The 24,775-nt window shown below is 45.3% G+C and overlaps 1 protein-coding gene across 1 annotated transcript; it reads left to right on the forward strand.

Annotated features, from left to right (window-relative positions):
• Window positions 1-2,845: 2,845 nt before the first annotated feature.
• LOC308329877 (phosphatidylinositol 4,5-bisphosphate 3-kinase catalytic subunit gamma isoform-like) lies at window positions 2,846-24,767 on the forward strand (the record flags this gene model as incomplete). Its single annotated transcript, XM_080784378.1, has 14 exons — window positions 2,846-3,574; window positions 5,687-6,855; window positions 10,017-10,926; window positions 11,013-11,473; window positions 11,571-11,883; window positions 13,574-13,639; window positions 18,749-18,980; window positions 19,502-19,596; window positions 20,109-20,255; window positions 21,199-21,289; window positions 22,606-22,736; window positions 23,233-23,344; window positions 23,954-24,111; window positions 24,462-24,767. 14 exons carry the CDS (start codon window positions 2,846-2,848, stop codon window positions 24,765-24,767), a joined length of 4,920 nt encoding a protein of 1,639 aa, XP_080640504.1.
• Window positions 24,768-24,775: the final 8 nt, after the last annotated feature.

Below are 24,775 nucleotides of genomic sequence, written 5' to 3' on the forward strand. Positions count from 1 at the left end.
CGATGATGTCACGTGCATATATACCCTCTATAGTCACACAGGGACGTAGACATCAAAGGGGGCTTCAGCCCCTGCCCCTTTTACCCCGTCTGTAAAACAACTGCCCTCTCCCAGACCACGAATGTATAGCGTTTACTACATGGTGAAAGAAATGCAATAAATGCCACTCCTCTCCTTTCCATGCCATACCGGAAGGAAGGCAGCGTTCAGGAGAATAGCTTTTTTTTCCCCTCCCGAACTTGAACACTGTATTTTTGCGTTGAACAAATTCGTTTCTAAATCCATGTCGTATACACACACACACACACACACACACACACACACACACACACACACCGCATCTCCACTAGCTAAAGAGTGCTGGGTTGTGCCCCGAAAATAGCTGATCTATACACGTTGAGAGCTTGTAGATCTGCTTTTTTTTTTTTTGCTATTTTTGTCCAAAAGTGCCCCTGCCTCTCTGCACGTCCTCTGGACTCTGGAGTCACACGAGAATGAGGAAGTCCTGGAGCAGGAAACAGGAGGCTCAGGTGAGTCCAGTTGTGTCTCACACATACACGCACGCACACACACGCACACACACACGCGCGCACACACACACACACACGGTTGCGTGCAGACGAAGCGCACGCACTTTGTTTCCTCTCATTTAGGAATAGCATTTATTAAAGCAGGTAAGATTTCTGTTTTTTTATTATTTATCAGTTGCTCGCTGTGTTGTCCTGTCCTACATGTCCTGTGCTGCTATTATGTTATGGTGATTCGGCATTTATGTAAAAAAATGGCATTTAAAAAAGCAGTTAAATAATAAACACTGCATTGTTGCATAATGGGAAGTTATACATACTCTATCATTTAAGTCCTTGGGCCAAGTGCCCAGATATGTCGGTACCGGTGAGGCGGCAAAGTTTAGTTGTGATTTTTTTATTCCTATACATCCCTAGATTAGGTTTTGATATGATAGACCTTGCTGACTGGCAGCTTTTTAGTGGTTATCACCTCAAACCCCCCTTTTTGGTATATGGCTCTGGCGAAATTGTGTAAAGGCATACATTAATTCACTAAAATTACAAGAATCGTCTTGGTAGTCTAAAATTTGTCATGTAGTATCTTGACACATAGGGGTAAGTAGCAGAATAGTATTTTGGGGCATGCTACCATTGTATTGTTAAATATGACCTGCATCATCCACAGAAACACAAAGAAATATACTGTCCGCTTAACAAATAACAACAAAGATGGTTATTTTACAGCACATTACGGTGAATATCACTGCCTCACTTGCATATAGAAAACCTCCCATATCCCTAAGCTTCAATTTAAGCCCAAGATGACCTTTCTATCTTGAGAATGACTCTTTCTGTAGCCAAAATTCTGCACTATACCTCAAATCTGTGAAAATTGTATATTCAAAAAACTAAAAAGTGCCTTCCCTGGAAATAATCTTCTTTCATTATATCATCTCCTTTGGGTGTGTTGAACTATTAGCCAGCCACAGATACTTGTAATAAACCCTTAAGTACTAAATAATTGCAATGTATATTGTCTAATTAAGGAACCTTTTTTACAAATTATATTGTTCTTCTCAATACCTTATTCAATTGGTTTTAGAGTTAGATAGATAGATAGATAGATAGATAGATAGATAGATAGATAGATAGATAGATAGATAGATAGATAGATACCTTCATTAATCCCACAGGGATACAGATACAGGACATAGAAGTAGTATAGTAATTTCAGACGAATAGCAGCACAAGACAACTTTAATATGATACAAAAATAATGTAAAATAATCTGCTGCAGAGCAAGGAGCCAACTCCTTTTATTTAGCCAAATAAAATAAAGTATACAGATGTATACACTCTATACAATCATCCTGTGTAAAGTAGACCGTAAAAAGGCAATCCTAGTTATGACATCAGCACAAACCAAAACACAGGTGACATACAGTATCAGCTTTAACATATATGTTACAATGTCACTGAGTCACAGAGGTTCAATAACCTAGCCCCTTGTTAAAGGAAAGGAAACAGTTGTGCATATTTTACTTTTTCTTTCTTTTTTTGAGTGGTGCAACCACTCCAAGGAACACCAATGTCCGTCCCTCCTTATGTCCATCTTTATGTATATGTCCCTATGTTTAGGGTACCAACAGGGTACTTCAGATTTTTTTTAAATCATCATCAGTATCTGAGTCTGTCAGCTGTGCAGGGGTCTCCTCCTCACTGCATTGGTTGGCACAGGTTTGTAATTTACACAGGTTTGTGCATTTCAGCCCATTCTTGAGACATGTGCACTCAGGTAGTTTGCATGACCTCACACACTTGCAAGATAGCAACTGCAAGACAGCATCTGGTGCTGGGGAACCACGCATCCACTGCATTTCCAGCTGCCCTTCATCATTTGTGGTCCACCCATGGTCCACAGGGCTTGGTACATATGGCTGGGTTTGAAGAGACCGTCTCCAGATAGCAGCCTGATAGTTGGCACGAATTGAATGCATAAACAGGCAATCCTGACATGGTGGAAATTACTATACTACTTCTATGTCCTGTATCTGTATCCCTGTGGGATTAAAAGGGGGGTTTGAGGTGATAACCACTAAAAAGCTGCCAGTCAGCAAGGTCTATCATATCAAAACCTAATCTAGGGATGTATAGGAATAAAAAAATCACAACTAAACTTTGCCGCCTTTTCGGTACCGATATCTCGTCCGGCCCAAGGACTAATTGATAATATGCAGAGGGGTTTTCAGAACTAAAATTCAAACAACATTTGCTTGCTGTCTCTGTCTGTCTGTCTGTCTGTCTGTCTGTCTGTCTGTCTCCATATATAGCTCAAGATGAGCAGCAGCTCTGGGTTCCTGGATCAGTCCATAGGACAGCATGCTACGGAGCTCCCAGCAGAAACACTGTCCGGGAACTGGTCTGAGAACAGCTTGCTGTTCCTGTTTGAGTTCCGCCCTGTCCCAGGAGGGCCGGGAGGAGGACCTCCTCCACAGCGTGGTGGTTCCGTAGGGACCGGTCCAGGTGATACCGGTCCAGATCTCATGGAGGTGGTTCTGCCACAGCAGCAGTCCAGTGGTGGTGGTTCCGTTGGGACCGGTCCAGGTGATCTCATGGAGGTGGTTCTGTCCAGTGATGGTGGTTCCGTAGGGACCGGTCCAGGTGATCTAGAGGTGGTTCTGTCCAGTGATGGTGGTTCCGTAGGGACCGGTCCAAGTGATCTAGAGGTGGTTCTGTCCAGTGATGGTGGTTCCGTAGGGACCGGTCCAGGTGATCTAGAGGTGGTTCTGTCCAGTGATGGTGGTTCCGTAGGGACCGGTCCAGGTGATCTAGAGGTGGTTCTGTCCAGTGATGGTGGTTCCGTAGGGACCGGTCCAGGTGATCTAGAGGTGGTTCTGTCCAGTGATGGTGGTTCCGTAGGGACCGGTCCAGGTGATCTAGAGGTGGTTCTGCCACAGCAGTGGTCCAGTGTTGGTGGTTCCGTAGGGACTGGTCCAGATGATCTGGAGGTGGTTCTGCCGGCCCGGTGCAACGTCAGAGAGCTGCGTCTCCGCCTCTACATGCAGGTGAACACAGGGGTGAACTTTTTTATTTGTCTTTTGAGATGTTTATTTAGTTTAGTTTATTTGCACATGTAAAATAATAACAACAATAATAATGGTAAAATAAAAGAAAATACAGAAAGCAAATATTTCAATTAGGAAACAAGATTCGTTACATGCATGATGTGCTGGAAGTGCCATGGAAGTTCCCATATAGAAGCTACACAGTAATTGAGCTTAAATCACAGAAATTAAGATGAATAATATTGGTAAACCTAAGGATTGTAAATAATAATAATAATGAAAAAAATTAAAATATTCTAATAATAAAATATCAAATAATAACATGACTAGGGCGTGTTGCCCAAGCTTGTTAATAAGAATTGCAGTAATTGTCTCTTAAAAGAGCCGAGACTAGTACAGATTCTGATAGAGATGCAAAGAAAACAGGCAAAACAGTGAAAACAGTGACATCTGCTGGAAAATCAGAGCACCGGCTGTGACCTGTTTGAGCCAGAAAACCCCAGACAACAGAAAGAAAAATTACAAAATCTTTTATTTTATGTCACAATCCCTTTAATGTATACCAAAAGTAAACGTATACTCATTGTGCAGAATGTCCCATTTAAAGTTTTTTTAAATGTTTACAAATCTTTTGAAAATAGCAGATCTACACGCTCACAATGTGCCGCATCGCAACACATTGTGAGCCATTTTCAAATAGTCGAAATGTATAGAGCTGAAGTGATTAATGTTACTGTAGCCTATATGTTTTGTAGGCCTAATAATAATCCCCCTCGGAACTCCTTGAACCCCCAGCCTCCACCCGCTCCCTCCGCTCCGGTACATCTAATACACTCAAACACCCAAGAACCAAACTCCGCACCATGGGGGACCGGGCCTTCTGCTCAGCTGCCCCTCGGCTGTGGAACGCCCTCCCCGACCACCTGAGAGCACCACAGTCCGTGGACGTTTTTAAAAAGGGACTAAAGACCTTCCTCTTTAGTAAGGCATTTGCCCAGTCGGACTCTTAAGCTGCCCGTGTGCTGTTTTTAACTGTTTTATTCTTATTTTTATTTTACATTTTTTATCTGTAGCACTTTGAGATTTGTTTCAAATATATAGTGCGTTATAAATAAAATGTATTATTATTATTATTATTATTATTATTATTATTATTATTAAAATATAATACAAAGTAAATACCGGTAGTAACCAACGTTTTAAAATAAATGTAGTGTAGGAGTAAAAGTACAATATTTGCCTCTGAGATGTGGTGGAGTGTGCAAAAAAGGTATTATTGGCTATTTCCCCTACCCCACCACAAGCCCTGAACGGGGCGCTGGGTTCGTGAGCTCCATCCACTTGCATGGAGCTCACAAAGTCTTGTGAGGTCTTGCGATACACGAGAGTTGTAGTGACTTTAAACACATACTGTTGACATTATGAAGAGAGGATTTATACAAAAAAAAAAGATTTTAGAGCGATGGAAATAAGCGAATTAGCACTAAAACTCAGTGCCCCATTGAGGGCTCATGAGGGCCCGATAATGCGTTTTTGCACAAAATAACACCTAGACCACTTTGGTGCAACGAGAGGTAAGAAAGCCTTCTAGCATGAAATTCTCCTTTAAAGGTAGAGTCAGTGATTTCACTTAATTCAAATATCACTTATTTTTTTGTTTTGTTGTGATAATCCTCTCTACTATAGAGTGTGCTGACCATATAAGGAGTTCCTCCCTGTCCCCAGTTAACCCCTGGGGTGTCAAAAAACCTTAGGTTTCGTTTTTGTTCTCTATCCTGATTGGATGAAAGCTTGTGTCCCAAGGCAAAAACGAAACCTAAGGGTTTTTGACTGAAATCACTGACACCCCCTTTAAGTAAAACATTGGAGTAGTTTTTTCACTGCTGATCATGTCTTTGGTCTGCAGGCACAGGAGCAGAACTGATCATGTCTTTGGTCTGCAGGCACAGGAGCAGAACTGATCATGTCTTTGGTCTGCAGGCACAGGAGCAGAACTGGATTCTGATCATGTCTTTGGTCTGCAGGCACAGGAGCAGAACTGGATTCTGATCATGTCTTTGGTCTGCAGGCACAGGAGCAGAACTGGATTCTGATCATGTCTTTGGTCTGCAGGCACAGGAGCAGAACTGGATCCCTGACCCACAGGCGCTGCTGGACCCTGAAGAGTACATCCTGCTCTACGCCAGGGCTCAGGACTGGTACGAGGTCTACGACGACTATCAGATCCTGAGGACGTTGGACATTCCATGGTCGCGCGACGCCACCGGACGCATGACGGTGAGGATGGTGGTCACGCGGCCGTCCGAGGTGGACTCGAAGGAGAGGCGGGAGCAGCAGAAAGGTCTGGTGCAGCTGATTGGCCACTACCTCGACGGCGAGGCCCCCGACAGGCTGGGGGAGCTCACGTTCACGCGCAGAAAACTGGCGTCGCCGAGGCGACGGGAGCTGAAGGGCAGAGACGAAAAGGCCTACGCCACAGAGCCCTGGACCACGGCGCTCCCCGTCCCCAGCGACCTGCAGGCTCACCTGAGCAGAAAGCTCAAGGTCACGCTCCACCACTTGAACCGCATCAGCTTCACCGTGAAGGTGGACCTCACGGCGACGCCCGACATCCTTCTCAAGGTCTTCCGACAGGTGATGGCCGACCAGGGCTTCCACTGTGATCCGCTGGACGGCCTGGTCCTGAAGGTCTCGGGGAGGGAGGAGTTCCTGACGGGCGACTTCTCCCTCAGCGACTTCCACTGGGTTCGACAGTGTCTGAAGTCCGACCAGGGGCTCCACCTGTACGTGGTCCCCGTGGCGCAGGTCGTCGACGAGGCTCCCGCGCTCGTGGACTGGCCGCTCGTCGACAGCTTCACGGGCCGGTCCAGCTCCCACGAGGACCTCTGCCTGGACGGGAGGGACCCGGAGGACGTCTTCATGATCTCCCTGTGGGACTGCCACCGGAGGTTCAGGGTCAAACTCCTGGGCTTCGACGTCCCGACGCTCCCCGACAAAGCCCCTCAGTCCGCGTACGTGGAAGTCACCCTACTTCTCGGCAACAAGGTTCTCTCCGCGGTGGTGTCCTCTCCGAAGGCCTTCGCCGGCGAGGTGCTGTGGAACGAGTGGCTGGAGTTCGACATGCTGCTCAGGGACCTGCCGCGCGGCACCAAGCTGGGCCTCACCATCAACACCAACGACAGCAACGCCGCCGGCGGTGCCAATGCTAAGGCACCGGACGGCCAGCAGAAAGGGAAGGGGAAGGTGCTGTACTTTGTCAACCTTCTGCTCTTTGACCACAGGTCAGTTTGCGTCCAATGTCCACATGCATGGCCGCGTGTTTATTCAGTCAGTCATTCTCTGATACATGTGCACAACGCAATTGATGCTGAAACATATGGTGCTTCAAATGACACTTAATAATAATAATAATAATATATACGATTTATTTAGCGCTTTTCTAGGTACCCAAAGTCGCTTTACAGAAAGAAGTACAGACATATTTATGAGTATTAAGAGTAGATAAAGAGTATCATATCATATGTATACATGTGCATGTTTTCCTTGTAGTAGCAAGTATTTTTTCTTTTTGTAAACAACTTCACAGTAGGCTATGTTCCATAAATATACAACAGAAATAGTTTATAGAGGTGCAATTTGAGCTTAACAGTGCAGGAAGGGGGCAAAGGTGTGTGGGGGGGGTGCGGGCTAGCGTTTTCCTTGTTCGTTCATGTATCTGGTTTTTCGGGGATAGAAGCTTTTTTGCAGTAAGAGTGAGACTCTAAACCTGTTTGTCAAACAGACTGCGCTTTGGTTCCTACAGAAAGAAATGTCAACTCACACACAAACAGCATTTAATCAACTCACTCCAGCAAGTTACAATACCTGAATATCTGACCACGGCGTTCCATTACTGAATGCTCTTTTGGGGTTTTTTAAACTGTAAATCCCTGGAACACGACGCGTTTAAACCTAAACACCATGTGTGTAATAATAAAATGCCAAATGTTTATTAATGGTCATAAAATACAGTAGAACACGAGTTCACTCAAACACCTCACGAGAACACCTAGTGTTCAAATTCTAAACGCCTATATGACTGACTTTGATTGTAAAAACTAAACACGTTTATGTGTTTAAAAAGTGTTACAGGCGATTAAACATGTTCTTCCGTTTATAATCTAAACACTGTGACACGTTTAAAAAGTGTTACAAATTATGTGTTTAAAACAGTTTATAACCTAAACGCTTGGGTTTAGTGTGTACAATTTATGTAGCGCTTTTCCAGGTACCCAAAGTCGCTTTACAGAAAGAAGTACAGACATATTTATTAGGAAACAAATTAAAAGGTTTAAAAGGTTAAAAACTAGAAATAAAATCAAAAGAGGGGCAAACAAGATCATTAATGAAGTGTCATTTTCAAGTTTCAAAGCATCAATTTGGTTGTTAAAACTGTTGCATGTGTTCTACATACGTAGAAAGAGTTATAAGAACAGATGTTTTGTCTGTTCAAGGTTCAATGTTGTGCTTTATTGTCACGTCTTGTGTAGCTACAGCACTACAGGTACATGAGAGTCAAACTTATTTTAGTTTGGCTTCCTTCAGACAGCAAATATATAATATAACAGCAAACAGCAAAACACAGCAAGGATAATATAGAGTGCAAAAAAAGACAAAGAGTAGAAAAATAGTATCATATGTACATGTGCATGTTTTCCAAGTATTTTTTCTTTTTGTAAACAACTTCACAGTTTTTTGTTTTTTTTAATACTGTTTTTATTAGGCATTTTTTGTATGACATCAGAATATTATCGACAATGATAATGAGTAGTTCAGTTAAAACAGGCAATGTAAATGTTCCACATACAAATACATAATAAAAAATACATAAATATGATAAACATGAAATAACTAAAAACTGTTAAACAGTGAGTTTACAGACAAACAAAACGGACAACAGGACAGACACTCTTGCTCTCAAACTTTCCCAACATGTTGTTGTAAATTAAGTGAATTACAGACATTCTTTTTTAAATGATAAGAAATGTCAACTTACACACAAACAAGCAAGTTACAATACCTGAATATCTGACCACGGCGTTCCCTTACTGAATGCTCTTTTGGTTTTTTTTTTAAACATTTCCTGATACAGTACATCACAACAACTATCCTTTAATGAATTGTTAGTGTAGGAGCCGTAATGTGTGGCATTCTAATGTGCTATTATGATTGACGTAAGGTATGTCACTTTAATGGGCACTGCACAGGTAGTGGGCGTGTCACCGGGGCTGGGGCGCTGCCGCTCTAGTTTTATGGCGTTACCTGTCACTTGGGTGAGGGAAGTTGGATAGAGAGAGGAGGTGAGTGTGGGAGAAGACAATTCTGTTGACCGTATCAATCGCACCTATTATTCACCTTAACAACCACGTTCAGTTATATCTAAAGCCTAGGAACTGTTGTAACTTACGTGTGGTGACAAGAATAAATGGTAAAACCTACAGCTGGAATGGACCTGAATTCAGTGCGTGCGCGTCATACAAGCGTCTCTTTAATCTCATGTTTAGCTCCTCGCGGCGGCCTATAAACCGCCGCAACAGTTAGAGTGTAGCGACAGTTTAGTAACAAGACTATTTCTGTCCGTGCTAAACCCCTTATCTCTAAACTGCTTTGCCCCTTTCTTTTTTTACTATTTTGAAAAACATTTTTGAATAGTTAAAATAGCCAATCTGCAAGCTCACAACGTGTCGATCTACTGTCGATCAGCTAGAGTAACGAGCTGATCTATTTTGAAAAACATTTTTGAATAGTTCAACTATAGCTGCTAGTTTATAATACAAAGTCTATTCAAAAATGTTTTTCAAAATTGTATAAGAAAGAGCAAAGTATAGTTTAGAGATAAGGGGTTTAGCATGGACGAAAACAGAGCCCTTAAACTACAATAATTATGCGTTTACTTCGTACATTGTATGAAACGGTGTTGTTTTCGTCGACTAAAACTAAGACGAAAATGATCGTCGACTACCTTTTTCCTACCTGACGACAACTAAATGGAAACGAAATGAAAACTAAGTCATGATGACTAAAACTATGACTAAATATAGGCCTACAGACATTTTCGTCAAAAACAAAACAAAACTAGACTAAAATATTAGGAAGGGACTAGTGGACAAGAGATCCACTATAAGTCATCTTACACTTGGTTGCATGCAAAAAAATAGCTGATCTCGCGTTGTGAGCTTGTAGATCGGCAATTTTAAGCAAGTGTAAAAATAGTCATTACGACAGCATGAAGGCCCACCAAAATACATTTTAGTCGACTAAATCAACTGTAGATTTAGTCGGCTAAAACTTGACTAACACCAACACATTCCAGGGGACAAAAATGTGTGACTAAAAGTAAATTAAAACTATATTAAAGACTATGACTAAAAAAAAAGAAAATCTAATATTTCCATCTCTCCAGGTCTCTCCTCTGCCAGGGGCCTCACACCCTCCACATGTGGCCCTACCCAGAGGAGGAGGTGAAGGAGGCCTTCACCTACCCAGCAGACAAGTTGTCTTCGGCCACCAACCCTGACGTGAACGACTCCATGGCCGTCACCATCCTCCTAGACCGCTACGGTTTCCCCGTGGTCCTGCCCTGCAACCGCACGACCACGACATCCTCCTCCTCCCCGCTGTCGCCGAGCCCGGAGGAGGAGCGCGTCACGACGCAGCCGTGCGAGGTGGACGACTCGAAGGAGAGGCGGGAGCTGCGGAAAGGTCTGGTCCAGCTGATTGGCCACGGCCTTGATGACGGCGAGGCCCCCCTCCCCTCCCGCCCCAGAAAACTGGCGTCGTCGAGGCGACGGTCCAGGGCCACGGTGCTCCCCGTCCCCGACGAGCTGCAGGCTCACCTGAGCAGAAAGCTCAAGGTCACGCTCCACCACTTCAACCGCGTCAGCTTCACCGTGAAGGTGGACCTCACGGCGACGCCCGACATCCTTCTCAAGGTCTTCCGACAGGTGATGGCCGACCAGGGCTTCCACTGTGATCCGCTGGACGGCCTGGTCCTGAAGGTCTCGGGGAGGGAGGAGTTCCTGACGGGCGGCGTCTCCCTCTGCGACTTCCTCTGGGTTCGACAGTGTCTGAAGTCCGACCGGGGGCTCCACCTGTACGTGGTCCCCGTGGCGCAGCTCGTCGACGAGGCTCCCGCTGCGCTCGTGGACTGGCCGCTCGTCGACGGCTTCGCGGGCCGGTCCGGCTCCCACGAGGACCTCCGCCTGGACGGGAAGGACCTCATGGAGGACGTCTTCATGATCTCCCTGTGGGACTGCCCGGAGGAGGAGCGCGTCTCCTCCAAAGCCGCCTCCGTTTCTGACGCGACCGAGCGTGTGCGTAGTGCGCACTCCCCCGTCGGGCTTTCCCCTACACCACCTGGCACCAGTCCCCCTCTTTCCCCATCACCACCTGGCACCAGTCCCCCTCTTTCCCCTACACCACCTGGCACCAGTCCCCCTCTTTCCCCATCACCACCTGGCACCAGTCCCCTTCTTTCCCCATCACCACCTGGCACCAGTCCCCTTCTTTCCCCATCACCACCTGGCACCAGTCCCCTTCTTTCCCCATCACCACCTGGCACCAGTCCCTCTCTTTCCCCATCACCACCTGGCACCAGTCCCCTTCTTTCCCCATCACCACCTGGCACCAGTCCCCTTCTTTCCCCTACACCACCTGGCACCAGTCCCTCTCTTTCCCCATCACCACCTGGCACCAGTCCCCCTCTTTCCCCATCACCACCTGGCACCAGTCCCCTTCTTTCCCCATCACCACCTGGCACCAGTCCCCTTCTTTCCCCATCACCACCTGGCACCAGTCCCCCTCTTTCCCCATCACCACCTGGCACCAGTCCCCTTCTTTCCCCATCACCACCTGGCACCAGTCCCTCTCTTTCCCCATCACCACCTGGCACCAGTCCCCCTCTTTTTACCTTCCATTACTCCACGCAGGCATCTCCCTCCTCGCTCTCTGACATCAGCACGTCACCTCCCCCCTCGCCGGCCGCCGCCACGGACGGGTCTCGTCTCCGGAGGTTCCGGGAGGAGAGCTGCCTCTACGCCTCCAACCTGCCCCAGTACCTGCGCAGCGTGGACTGGCTGAACCGCACCGCGGTGGAGGACGTCCACTGGCTCCTGGGCCACTGGGAGCGGCCCGCAGAGCTGGAGCTGTCCGTGGCGCTGGAGCTGCTCGGGGTGGACTTCGTGGACGAGCGGGTCAGGAGACTGGCGGTCCGGAGGCTGGAGGTTCTGTCCAACGATGACGTGCTGAAGTATCTGCTGCAGCTGGTGCAGGTAATACCGGTAGTTTCCTTTATAGTAGTTCGTCCGCAAAGCACGTGCGAACTGTTGAGCAGTGTTGATTTCCGTCGACTAAAGCTGAGACGAAAAATGTCCGTCGACTACGTCTTTCCACCGAGGAAAACTAAATAGAAACTAAATGATAACTAAGCTACGGTGACTAAAACTAAGACTAAATATATACTGACAATTTCGTCAACAAATACAAACTAGACAAAAATGTTAGGAAGGGACTAGTGGACAAGAGATCCAGTATAAGTCATTTTACAAAATAGCAGATCTACAAGCTTGTAGATCGGTGTAAAAACAGTCATTACGGCGGCATCAAGGCCCGCCAAAATACATTTTAGTCGACTAAATCAACTGTAGATTTAGTCGACTAAAAACGTATGGTATTTAGTCGACTAAAACTGGACTAACACTAAAACATTCCAGGTGACTTAAATGTGACTAAAACTAAAATTTAAATTTGCTGCCAAGAACAACACTGCATGCTGTTGAGGCCGTCCGTTTGTCTGTATGTATTTTGTCACGCTGTATGCAAATGTGTCCAGCAGAGGGTGCTGAAGATGCCAATACAAAGAGTCAGACGCTATAGTACAAACCCTATAGAGCGCCGCAGTCCCTCCCCCTTTCAGAAAAGCGAGTGGCCCAGGAAATGAAAACCCCAATGCATTCTTCCATCGGCACTTCTAATATAATTTATTTATTTATTTATTTAAGACGGTTACGCCGCGGAAAAAGCCAACTCGGATCGTGACGAATCATGACAATGAACACAATATTTTGGGCCGATCAAATAATTTATAAGACGAAAAATAAAACAAATAGTGTTGTCTCCTGACTTTCTTTTCTTCTTTCTAATGATTTGATCGTCCCAAAATATTGTGTTCATTGTCATGATTCGTCACGATCCGAATTGGCTTTGTCCGCGGCGTAACCGTCTTTAAATAAATTATATTAAAAGTGCCGATGGGAGAATGCATGGGGCTTCCACTTCCTGGGCCACTCGCTTTTCTGAAAGGGGGCGGGGACTGCGGCGCTCTATAGTACAAACCCTATAGACAGAATAGCTATATCCCTAGAATGTCATATTTCGATGATCGATTATGACGATTTTGTCAGTGACAGTGATGTGGTATTTTTAATTATTAATATAATATGTAGGCTACTGGCTTGTTCGTTGGACTACTGTATAGGGACTAAATTATTCTCGCTCCTATGCCACCAAAATGTGGAACGCCCTACCAACAGTCATTAAGACATGTGAATCCCTTGAATCCTTCAAAACCGCTCTCAAAGGGCACCTACGGACGGCTGCAATTCGAAACTGGCCCCCATCTGAATCCCCCCCCCTTTCCCCTCACTGTATATGTTTCTTTTCCCTTTTTGCTTCCTTTATGATGAATTCCTGTTCTGTTCTTTAACTATATATAGAAGTGTCTATTTGTACGTCTCTAAATGTTTTGATGAATTAAGCATGGTGGACCCTGTTGTAAACAAGTGTAATGCTTAATTGGGTCGTCCACTCACAGTTAACAGTCTGTGTATTGAGGTGTATTGAGTTTGTGCTTGAAATGTACTGTAATTCTGCAAACTGTTAATACATATTTCAATCAATCAATCAATCAATGATCTACCACCCTGCTTTCATCATGTATCTGTTCTGATCGGTTCATTACAGATCCTCAAAGTGGAACCGTATCACGATAGTTTCCTGGCTCGCTTCCTCATCAGGAGAGCTCTTCGTGTGAGTCAAGTAGTATTCATCTATTCTGGGGCGGGAACCACCTTTTGGTGTTTTAAAGGCATATTCAGTGATTTCACTTAATTCAAATATCACTTATTTTTTTGTTTTGTTGTGATAATCCTTCCTACTATAGAGTGTGCTGACCATATAAGGAGTTCGTCCCTGTCCCCAGTTAACCCCTGGGGGTCAAAAAACCTTAGGTTTCGTTTTTGACTCTCTATCTTGATTGGACGAAGGCTTAGGTCCCACAGCCAAAAATGAAACCTAAGGTTTTTTGAGTGAAATCACTTACTCTACCTTTAAGCATTATGTTATACTTTAGCTATATATATATAAAAATAGCAGATCTATTCAAGCTCATAGCGCGGCTATGAGCTATGAGCGAGCTATGAGCGCTGTGTTCCCGGCTGGCTAGCGTTGAAACTGGAGGCGCTCTGCAGTCTTCATCCGCCGCCGTGGCTACTGTCCCGCCTGCCCCTGTGCTGGAACCTTCACTCTCCTGGGCAATGGTAGTGAAGCAAGGCCGCCTCATAAAAGGCTTAAAAGCGTCGCTTCCCCTATTTGACGCAAGTCTGGACTCTACTTTCCCAAACTCCAACTTTTCCTCCCCTCTGGCAAAAGCCCCCCAAGAGTCAATCCTCTCACCGTTGCCTCCTCTGGCTCAGCGAGCGGCCCCTGGCCGAGGAAACTCCACGCCAGCTCCCGAGCGCTCGGGCGGTAGAAAGCACCCAGCTAGCTCCGCTCTTCCTACCGTTTCTCCCGTGTCGCAAACGGCTTCACCAGAGGTAAAGCGCCCCCGTCTCTCCTCCATGCAACCTGTGGCCGCCACTTCACCGGACACACATAATTTTCCACGTATTGGAGAAACTGTTGCACTCCTCCATGCTGCTGCTACATCGGTAGAACTCCCTTCAATCGATAATACCATATTATCCACCTCCAGTCCCGATGATCGTGCTGCTGGCCCCTCTGGGTCAAATGCTATACATGCTAGCGTGCTAGCCCGCTACTCCAAGAAACTTGCGTGCTACAACAATAACAAACACAACAACAACCCTGACATAATCATCCTTGGAGACTCTTTAGTTAGGCATACAATTCTACCACGCGCCGTCACTTTTTGTCTCTCCGGGGGTAAGATAGTTGATATGATCGCGCTTGTCCCAGCTGTTATTAATCTTTACCCCACCGCCTCTATTATCATCACACATGTGGCTACTAATGACGTCAGAGCTGGTGGCCGTTCCACCAAAATGCGCACTGACTTAGAACTGCTATGTGCTACAGTAGAAAGCCTGGGTAAACGCTGTATTGTATCAGGCCCAATCCCAACACTCTCCAATAAAGTCGAACAGTTTAGCCGACTTTACAGCTTTCATCTCTGGCTGCATGGTTTCTGTGCTGCTTTAGGATATGATTTCATCTCCAACTTCGACTACTTTTGGCGCATCCATAGCCTGTACAGGAACGATGGTGTGCACTTAAACAGCGATGGCAGTAGATTACTGCGGGACAATTATATTAAACACATTGCTTTTAATCATTGATATAATGCGCGGCTCGACCCAACTGTTCTACTTCCTTCTCTAACCCCTACCCCTAACCATATGGATCCTGCCGCTTCATGCACTAATTGTAATAATAATAATTGCAATAATCATGAGCATCTCCCTTTGGGACATGCTTATTCCACTGCCTACTCATGTTCTCTATCAATGCCCCCCCCTTCCCCCTTGCCTTGTGAAAGTCAACAAGCTCCCCCCAGACCGACTACCGCCCCCTGGTGGAACAGCGCTCATATTCCCAGCCTTAACATGCCATTCCCTATCTCAATTATAATCAGTAATAGACACTATAACTCGCCATCTGCACCCTACCATTACTCTAGACGCGGTGTTGAACAGGCCCACCTGCGTTATTTGTGCCGTGCCGCGCCTGTGTCCTCTCCAAGCATCAGTACAACCCTCAATATCGTTCTATTAAACATCCATTCTCTCAGAAATAAAACTTTTATTATGAAAGACTTTTTTACCTCTCATAATCTGGACCTTATGTTTCTAACAGAAACCTGGCTTGACCCCGGTGATTGCACAGCATTTTCCGAACTTCTCCCTGCTGACTGCACTTTTTTCAGTTCCCCTCGTACTACCGGCCCTGGTGGGGGTCTAGCTTCAGTGTTTAAGTCCAACTTACACTGTCAACTGATCCTAGGTACCACTAGCTACTCTAGTTTTGAACTCCAACAATTTCAGCTCAATCTGTCCTCTCCTGTATTTTGTGCAGTGATCTACCGCCCCCCACAATTTAACGCAGCTTTTATTCAGGACTTTGGCAATTTCCTATCTATAATTATGATTAAATATGACTATGTTTTAATCTCGGGCGATCTGAATGTGCATGCATGCTGCCCGTCTAAGCCACTAGTCAAGGACTTTTTTAACCTTTTAGACTCTTTTAACCTAATTCAGTCAGTGGCCGGCCCAACTCATGATTTGGGCCATACTTTAGACCTGATCATATCCCATGGACTATCCATCACTGTCAGTGACATCTGCTCTTCAATCAGGATTTCAGACCACTTCCCTATTTTATTTTCGGTCTCTGTCCCCTGCTTACCACTCAAACCTCATGCCCCTGCTCGCCGTCAGCGTGTTATAACTTCTACAACGGCCTCCCAGTTTTCCCTCACTTTTAACAATTCCCTTCCCTACCCTTCTGACAGCACTCATAGCGCTGAGGAACTATTTCGCCTCTTTGATGCCAAATGCTCCTCAATTTTGGATTCTGTTGCTCCTTTTAAATTAAAGATGAAAAGCACCAAAGCACTTTCAGAGCCCTGGCTCAATAGCTCCACTCGCTCTCTCAGATGCGCCTGCCGGCGTGCTGAGAGAAAATGGAAGAAGGATAGACTTCAGATCTCGGTTGAAATCCTACGTGGTTGTCTCCTTGACTACCAGATCGGAGTCAAATTGGCTAAGACCAACTATATCTCTGCCTTAGTCTCCAAAAATAGCCATAAACCCCAGGTTCTCTTCAATGTTCTCAACTCTATCATCAACCCCCGTGAGCCCTCTCCTGTTGTGCCTTCACTCGCCCTTTGTGAAGATTTCCTCACCTTCTTCACTACTAAAATCTCCACCCTCAGGTCAGCTCACACCCCTACAGCCTTTACTCCCCCCCCTCTATCCCCTCCCATTGCCACCCTCAGTCAATTTGACCCTGTATCTCTAGTCCAACTCTCTGATGTCATCTCGCACCTGCGCCCTACTAATAGTCCCTCTGATTGCATTCCTTCCAGTCTCCTCAAGGATGTTTTTGACACTGCTGGTCCGAGTATTTTGCTGCTTTTTAATACCTGCCTCAGCACTGGCTCAGTCCCGGCTGCTTTCAAACAAGCCGTGGTGCAGTCTCTCCTCAAAAAGGCAAACTTAGACCCCTCCTCCCTTTCCAATTTTAGGCCAATCTCACAACTGCCGTTTCTCTCAAAGGCCCTGGAAAAGGTAGTCTACCTCCAGCTGCAAGCTTTTTTAACCACTCATGGCATTCATGACATATTTCAATCCGGCTTCAGATCCGGTCATAGTACTGAAACCGCACTCTTAAGAGTCCTAAATGACATACGTCTAACCACTGATACAGGCTCCCCTGTAGCGCTGGTGCTCCTTGACCTGACAGCCGCATTTGATACAGTCGATCATCGGATCCTGCTGTCCAGATTGGAGCACCATGTGGGCATCTCTGGCACCGCTCTTTTATGGTTCAGGTCCTACCTCACCGATCGTTGTTTTAAAGTTAGACTAGGTGATTTTAACTCCAGTGTGGCCCCTCTAACCTGTGGCGTCCCTCAGGGCTCCATCCTTGGTCCCATCCTCTTTCTGCTCTATATACTCCCACTAGGCTCACTCATCAAAAAACACAATTTATCATTTCATCTTTATGCAGATGACATTCAGCTCTACTTGCCTCTAAATATGACCAGCACCGACCCCGCTCAGCCGTTGTCGGAGTGCCTCTCGGATATCAAATCTTGGATGAACACAAACTTTCTTACTCTGAATGAAAGCAAGACTGAAGTTATCATTTTCAACCACAACCCCAGCTCATCCATCACCCCCCTCGGTCCCCTCAGTGATAATATCCATTCTTCAATTAAGAGCCTTGGTGTCACCTTTGACAATAATCTAAAATTTGATAAACATATTAGTTCTGTCGTAAAGGCTTGCTTTTTCCAACTCAGGCTTCTTGCTAGGGCAAAGGCCTATCTGCCCCGTTCTGATCTCGAGAGAGTCATCCATGCCTTTATTTCCTCTCGACTGGATTACTGCAATGCTCTATATGCAGGCATCGATCAGTCGGCTATTAGGCGTCTTCAGCTCGTCCAGAATGCCGCCGCTCGCCTCCTCACTAATACAAATAGGCGGCACCATATCACCCCAGTCCTCGCCTCCCTCCACTGGCTCCCTGTCCGCTTTAGAATTGATTTTAAGATTTTAGTGTTTGTTTTTAAAGCCCAAAATGACCTGTCCCCTCCATATTTAGCTGAATTGATCACTCCCTATGTACCAGCAAGAGCCCTGAGATCGGCCAATCTGTCTCTCCTGATTGTGCCTGACACAACATTTAGGACCAGAGGAGATCGCGCGTTCGCCGTGGCCGGTCCCAACCTCTGGAACGCCCTGCCGCTCCATGTTCGCGCTGCTCGGTCTTTGACGGTTTTTAAATCCTTATTAAAGACTCATTTTTACTCTATCGCTTTTAATTCAATTTAATTTAAGTCTGCCCACGAGCTATGTTCCTATGGACTGCCAATTCAATTTTACTTTTTGCTCTCTCTTTGAATTTATTGCTTTATTTTATCCCTTTTTCTGTTTGCTTGTGTTTGTATTTTGTAATTATGCTTTGCAAATGTGAAGCGCTTTGGTTCGACCTTGGTCGATGTAAATGCGCTGTATAAATAAAGTTTGATTTGATTTGATTTGATATGAGCTTGTAGATCTGCTATTTTTCAAAGTAAACATTCTACCTTCCCTCAGTATAGCTGGCGTATATATTCTCCGTAAAGTCACCCAGGTCCTCTGCTTGTTGTATTTGTTCCCCTATAACAAACAGAGCAAGAGGATCGGGCATTTCTTCTTCTGGTACGTGCGGAGCGAGGTGGCGGGGTGTCCACACTTCCGCCAGCGCATGGCGGTGGTCCTTGAGGCCTACCTGCTGGGCTGCGGTCGGGCCATGCTGGAGGGCTTGGCGCTGCAGGTCCAGGCCGTCCGGGCCCTGGAGGAGGTCGCGGGTCAGATCAAACAGCTCTACCGGGCCGGGCTGGAGCCGCCGACACCTGCCACAGGTATGGGGGACCAAACTATAGGCTGCAATTATCATTTCATTAATCGAATAATTATGATTTAAGCTTTATATTTTATGGGGGACCTATATGGGGGAACTATGGCTGCCTGTAACTAGCAATTATTATCATTTCATTAACCCATTCTGACCTGAGATCAGATTCTAAAAATGTCTTCTACATCCTCCTGACAGTTTTCATTCTGACTTGGAAAGAAAAAATGTCAGTTGCTCTTCGATTTTTCAAAAAAGCAGACCTACAAGCTCGTAGCGTACCACTCGGTGGCGCGCTATGAGCTTGTAGATCTGCTATTTTTCAATAGTTAAAGCATAACATGATGCTTACACCAAAAGGGGTTCCCGCCCAGAATGGGTTAATCGAATAATTATGATTTAAGCTTTATATTTTATGGGGGAACTATGGCTGCCTGTAGCTAGCAATTATTGTCATTTGATTAATCGAATAATTAAGATTTAAGCTTTATATTTAAAAAGAATATATGTATTTATTGTGTCTCTTATTAGTTGCCATGAAACTTCTGGATCTGCTTAGAAACGCTGACCTTCCATCCGAATTTCTGGTGCCCTTTGACCCTCGTATCAAAGCAGGAAGGATCTTGGTAAGAGTAAGACTGTGTGTGTGTGTGTGTGTGTGTGTGTGTGTGTGTGTGTGTGTGTGTGTGTGTGCGCGCACAAATGTAAAGTAATGGACATGTGTCCTTCAGATGGACAAATGTAAAGTAATGGACATGTGTCCTTCAGGAGGACAAATGTAAAGTAATGGACATGTGTCCTTCAGATGGACAAATGTAAAGTAATGGACATGTGTCCTTCAGATGGACAAATGTAAAGTAATGGACATGTGTCCTTCAGGAGGACAAATGTAAAGTAATGGACATGTGTCCTTCAGATGGACAAATGTAAAGTAATGGACATGTGTCCTTCAGATGGACAAATGTAAAGTAATGGACATGTGTCCTTCAGGAGGACAAATGTAAAGTAATGGACATGTGTCCTTCAGGAGGACAAATGTAAAGTAATGGACATGTGTCCTTCAGATGGACAAATGTAAAGTAATGGACATGTGTCCTTCAGGAGGACAAATGTAAAGTAATGGACATGTGTCCTTCAGGAGGACAAATGTAAAGTGATGCCCTCCAAGAAGAAGCCGCTGTGGCTGGAGTTCCACTCCATGCCGTCCCCGGTCTCGGCCACGCCCCCGGTGGGCATCATCTTCAAGCAGGGGGACGACCTCCGGCAGGACATGCTGGTGATTCAGGTCAGCACGCCTCCATCCATCCATACTGTCCAATCACACGCCTCCATCCATCCATCCATACTGTCCAATCACACGCCTCCATCCATCCATCCATATACTGTCCAAACCAGGGGGGCAGTCAGACAGATATTTTGTGAAGCCACTGAGGAAATCAGGATTTCCTGAAAGTTCATATAATGGCCTGTTGTGGCGCTGTCATTGGACCCAGAAAAACCCATAGCCCCATAGAAGTCCATGTATTTGGGCCCAACTTCACCTAGACTGTATTACCTTAATAAACATGGTCATGAATACTTTCTGCTTCCAGTCACTAGTTTAAAGTCTCATTTCTCATGTCATAATATTCTTTTTGGAAAATGATGGTCCCATTTATTAAAAAAATGACCATAAAGTTGCGTATGTTCTGAGGGGCGTGGCTACCGTTACAGTCTATGATCGGGATTCCCCTCCCACTCGAGTCAAAATAAAAACCAACGGAGAAGAAGGGGGGAAGTCCCGCCTCGTTGTCTGGGCCAGCCAATGGGCCAGCTGGGCCCAAACGGATCTAGAAAGATGGCGACTTACAATACAAGGACTGACAGGCTTCATTTTACGTTCATGTTAGACCCGGAGAACGCTTTTCTTTACAGTCTATGGTCCAAACGCATAATATTATCAGCTGCCTCAACTGCTGCTATTCGAGAAAACAATAATTATCAAAAACTGCTTTGAACAGACTATTAATTTGAAGAGAAATTAATTGGATTAATTGCTTTTGTTTACTGGAGCGTTCTACTGCCAAGATGAATGGCGCCAGAGTGGACATTTTGTTTTTAAATATTTTTAGATAATTACAATAACCTTGCCTATACTAGTGACTGCATGGGTGAATATGGTACAGTAGGGCGGTTGGTTGACATTGTTGGTAACCATGTGGAAACTCTGGTCAAATCTCCCTGATCAGATGCTGGTGTTGATGGACTCCATTTGGCAGGAGAGATCCCTGGATCTGTGTCTGGTTCCCTATGGCTGCATCTCCACAGGACAGAACGTCGGTACGGTACAAGCACGCACGCACACACACACACACACACACGCACACACACACACACACACACACACACACACACACACACGAATGGACACACGCACTTTTTGACTGTTTGTTTTAACCCTCTAAGACCCGCATTCATTTCTACTTGCAAAAAATTGATTTCAACCTTACTACTACTTTGTACTACTAGGACTAAGACATTTATTATATTATTATATAATTATTATAAATTGTTCATCAAACTTTTTTTTTTTTTTTTTTTTTAACATATTTTTTAATATGTTAAAAAAAAAAAAAAAAAAAAGTTTGATGAACAATTTATAATAATTATATAATAATATAATAAATTAATAATTTACATTTGGGGGATATCTTTCACAATAATGAATAAAACATGTTCTAGACATTCTAATGATCACAAAAAAACATATATTACAATTATTTTACTTCATTTTATTAGGGTTAAAAAAATCAAAATTGCACAGAGTCCAGAAACTTTTAATTTGTGTGGATTTCAGCCTCTGTGGGGGGTATTTATGCAAATATCATGACCAATGGCATTGCAATGAACATCACTGATGACGTTTACGTGAAATAAAGAACAGAAATAAAATAATAATAAATAAGTAATTAATTAACCCTCCAAGACCCAAGAAGTTATATTTTAATAACTTGTTGGATTAGTATACACATATACAGTAGATTGTGTCGTGTAGTTTCTCCCTTTACACTGACTATAATTCTATCTATTTGAGACAGAAACGGCTGAGCAAACGGCAGGCTTGTAGGCTGTAGTCAAAAGCACCGGACGGTCAGTTGAATGAAAACAGGCAGAGAGGGATGAACTGAAGTGTAGTTTATTCAGAGTACAGCACAGCAGTGAAGCATAGCATAAGCTCACCTCCGACAGCGAAGGCCGTCGGAGAGAATGAACCCCTACATTGAAAAACCAACTGCCTTAAAACAGAGTCACAAATACACATTGAGCCAGACAGCCATTTGGCCAAGGTACTTGATTCATTGTTCTTTAGGTATGATAGAGATTTAACATAGAAATAGCAGATGCATTCAGAGTGATGCATATAGAGTGATGCTAAGTTTCCTATCACACCATGGCCAGGCCAAGTACTTGACTATGCGTGCTTTCTCTCCTTAGCACAGTGACCAAATGCATAGTGGAACATTTTCTTAACAAACATGAGATATTGTATATGAATTATTGATCCTAGATACGACAATTGTTTAAACGATGTTTAAACAATCTACTGTATATGTGTATACTAATCCAATTCCAATATGTACACAAATATCCAACAGGTATGATAGAGATTGTAAGAGATGCGGTGACCATCGCTACGGTCCAGACCAATGAGGGAGCACGCAACGGAGCTTTTGCGGAAGATGCTTTGTTTGAGTGGCTTAAGAACAAATGCCCATTTCAGGAAATTGTAAGTATAATAGATCCATTAGTTCAAACTGGCAGCGGTTCCCAAACCACTGGGACCCCCAAATTGACACTAATTAGCCCGCGGACCCCCCCCCCATTTGAAAACATGTGCCAGGGACCCCCCCCCCCACAATAGAATATTTTTACGGCTCTAGCAGTGATTCTCAACACCTTTAATTTCAAGGACCCCCCAGTTTGACATGCATTTAGTCTACGGGCCCCCATTAGCCCCCCCCCCCCCCCCATCCCTAGAAGCACAGATTTGAATTAAATAACATTCGCTCTAAAAGAATATACATTCAAAGATTTGCACCACATTTTCACGACTTTTCAAAAATAGCAGACCTACAAAGATCATAGCTTGTAGATCTGCTGTCATATCATATCATATCATAGATCATGAGCTTGTAGATCTGCTATTTTTCGATAGCTAAAAGTATAACAATGCTTAAAACACCAAAAGGGGTTCCCTCCTGAATGGATTGATTTGCTTACAGCACTGCCATTCCGTGGAGCGGTTTGTGAACTCCTGTGCTGGCTACTGTGTGGCCACGTACGTGCTCGGGATAGGAGACCGACACAATGACAACATCATGATCACAGACCAAGGTATGTAGGCTATAGTGTGTATACACAGTGTTAAATTATAACCATTTAAACCAGTGGTTTTCAACCCTGTTCCACATAGACTTCGGTCACATCCTGATTCAGATCTTCATGGTTCCTCAGGGAACCTGTTCCATAATATTAGCCTCGATACCCAGGCTTTCATTTCGTCTGCGGGAAAAATGAAAGCCTGGAGGAACGCATTGGCTGCCTTGGTCTAGAAGTGGGAGTCAACGCTTCCGGGTGGGTGTCGTTCCAAATTATGTGACGTAGCTCTTCACTAGGTGGGAGAGGAGTGGCCAGGGCTGACGGACAGATCGGTGAGATCCAATCAGGGCGTGCGACCCACCCCTATAGACCAGAAACTTAACACGTTAGCTCAGGCTACCATAATATAGACTTCGGTCACATCCTGATTCAGATCTTCTGCTTCCTCAGGGAACCTGTTCCACATAGACTTCGGTCACATCCTGATTTAGATCTTCTGGTTCCTCAGGGAACCTGTTCCACATAGACTTCGGTCACATCCTGATTTAGATCTTCTGGTTCCTCAGGGAACCTGTTCCACATAGACTTCGGTCACATCCTGATTTAGATCTTCTGGTTCCTCAGGGAACCTGTTCCACATAGACTTCGGTCACATCCTGGGCAACATCAAGAGTTTCCGGGGTGTCCGCAGGGAGCGTGTCCCCTTCGTCCTCACGCCTGACTTCCTGTTTGTCATGGGCCGGGTCAAGGGTCGCACCAGCCTCTACTTCCAACGGTTCAGGGTAAGAAGAACGCCTGATTTGACGTGTGTGTGTGTGTGTGTGTGTGTCATATGATATCTAGTTGGTTATATGCTTTTCTGTTTTTGCTCCTCTCCTCTCTCCTCTCCTCTCCTCTCCTCTCCTCTCCTCTCCTCTCCTCTCCTCTCCTCTCCTCTCCTCCGCTATGTGAACTGTTTGTTTGTTTGTACTGTTTCATTCATTGTTTAATGTACTGTCTATGCTGCAACCCAATTTGCCCTTTGGGGACACTAAACAAACTTGAACCTTGAACCTCTCCTCTCCTCTCCTCTCCTCTCCTCTCCTCTCCCCCCTCCCCCCTCCCCCGCCCTCCCCTCCCCTCCTCTCTATAGGACATGTGCGTGGAGGCCTACCTGTCTCTGCGCTCCCACCAGCGCCTGCTGGTCACCCTGTTCTCCCTCATGCTGCTGACGGGCATCCCCAAGCTGAGCAGCGCCGAGACGGATGACATGCGCTACCTGCGGGAGGCGCTGCAGGAGGAGCGCACGGAGGACGTGGCCAGGGAGCACTTCCTGCGGCAGATCGACCTGTGCGAGGACAAGGGCTGGACCGTGCAGGTCAACTGGTGGATCCACAACATGATCCACCATCCACCACTGAGGAAGAAGAGCTGCGCTTTGGAAAACACCTCTGTTTAGTATAGCCA

Source organism: Protomyctophum bolini (genome assembly GCF_963924005.1).
Source record: "Protomyctophum bolini genome assembly, chromosome: 15".
Classification (NCBI taxonomy): Eukaryota; Metazoa; Chordata; class Actinopteri; order Myctophiformes; family Myctophidae; genus Protomyctophum; species Protomyctophum bolini.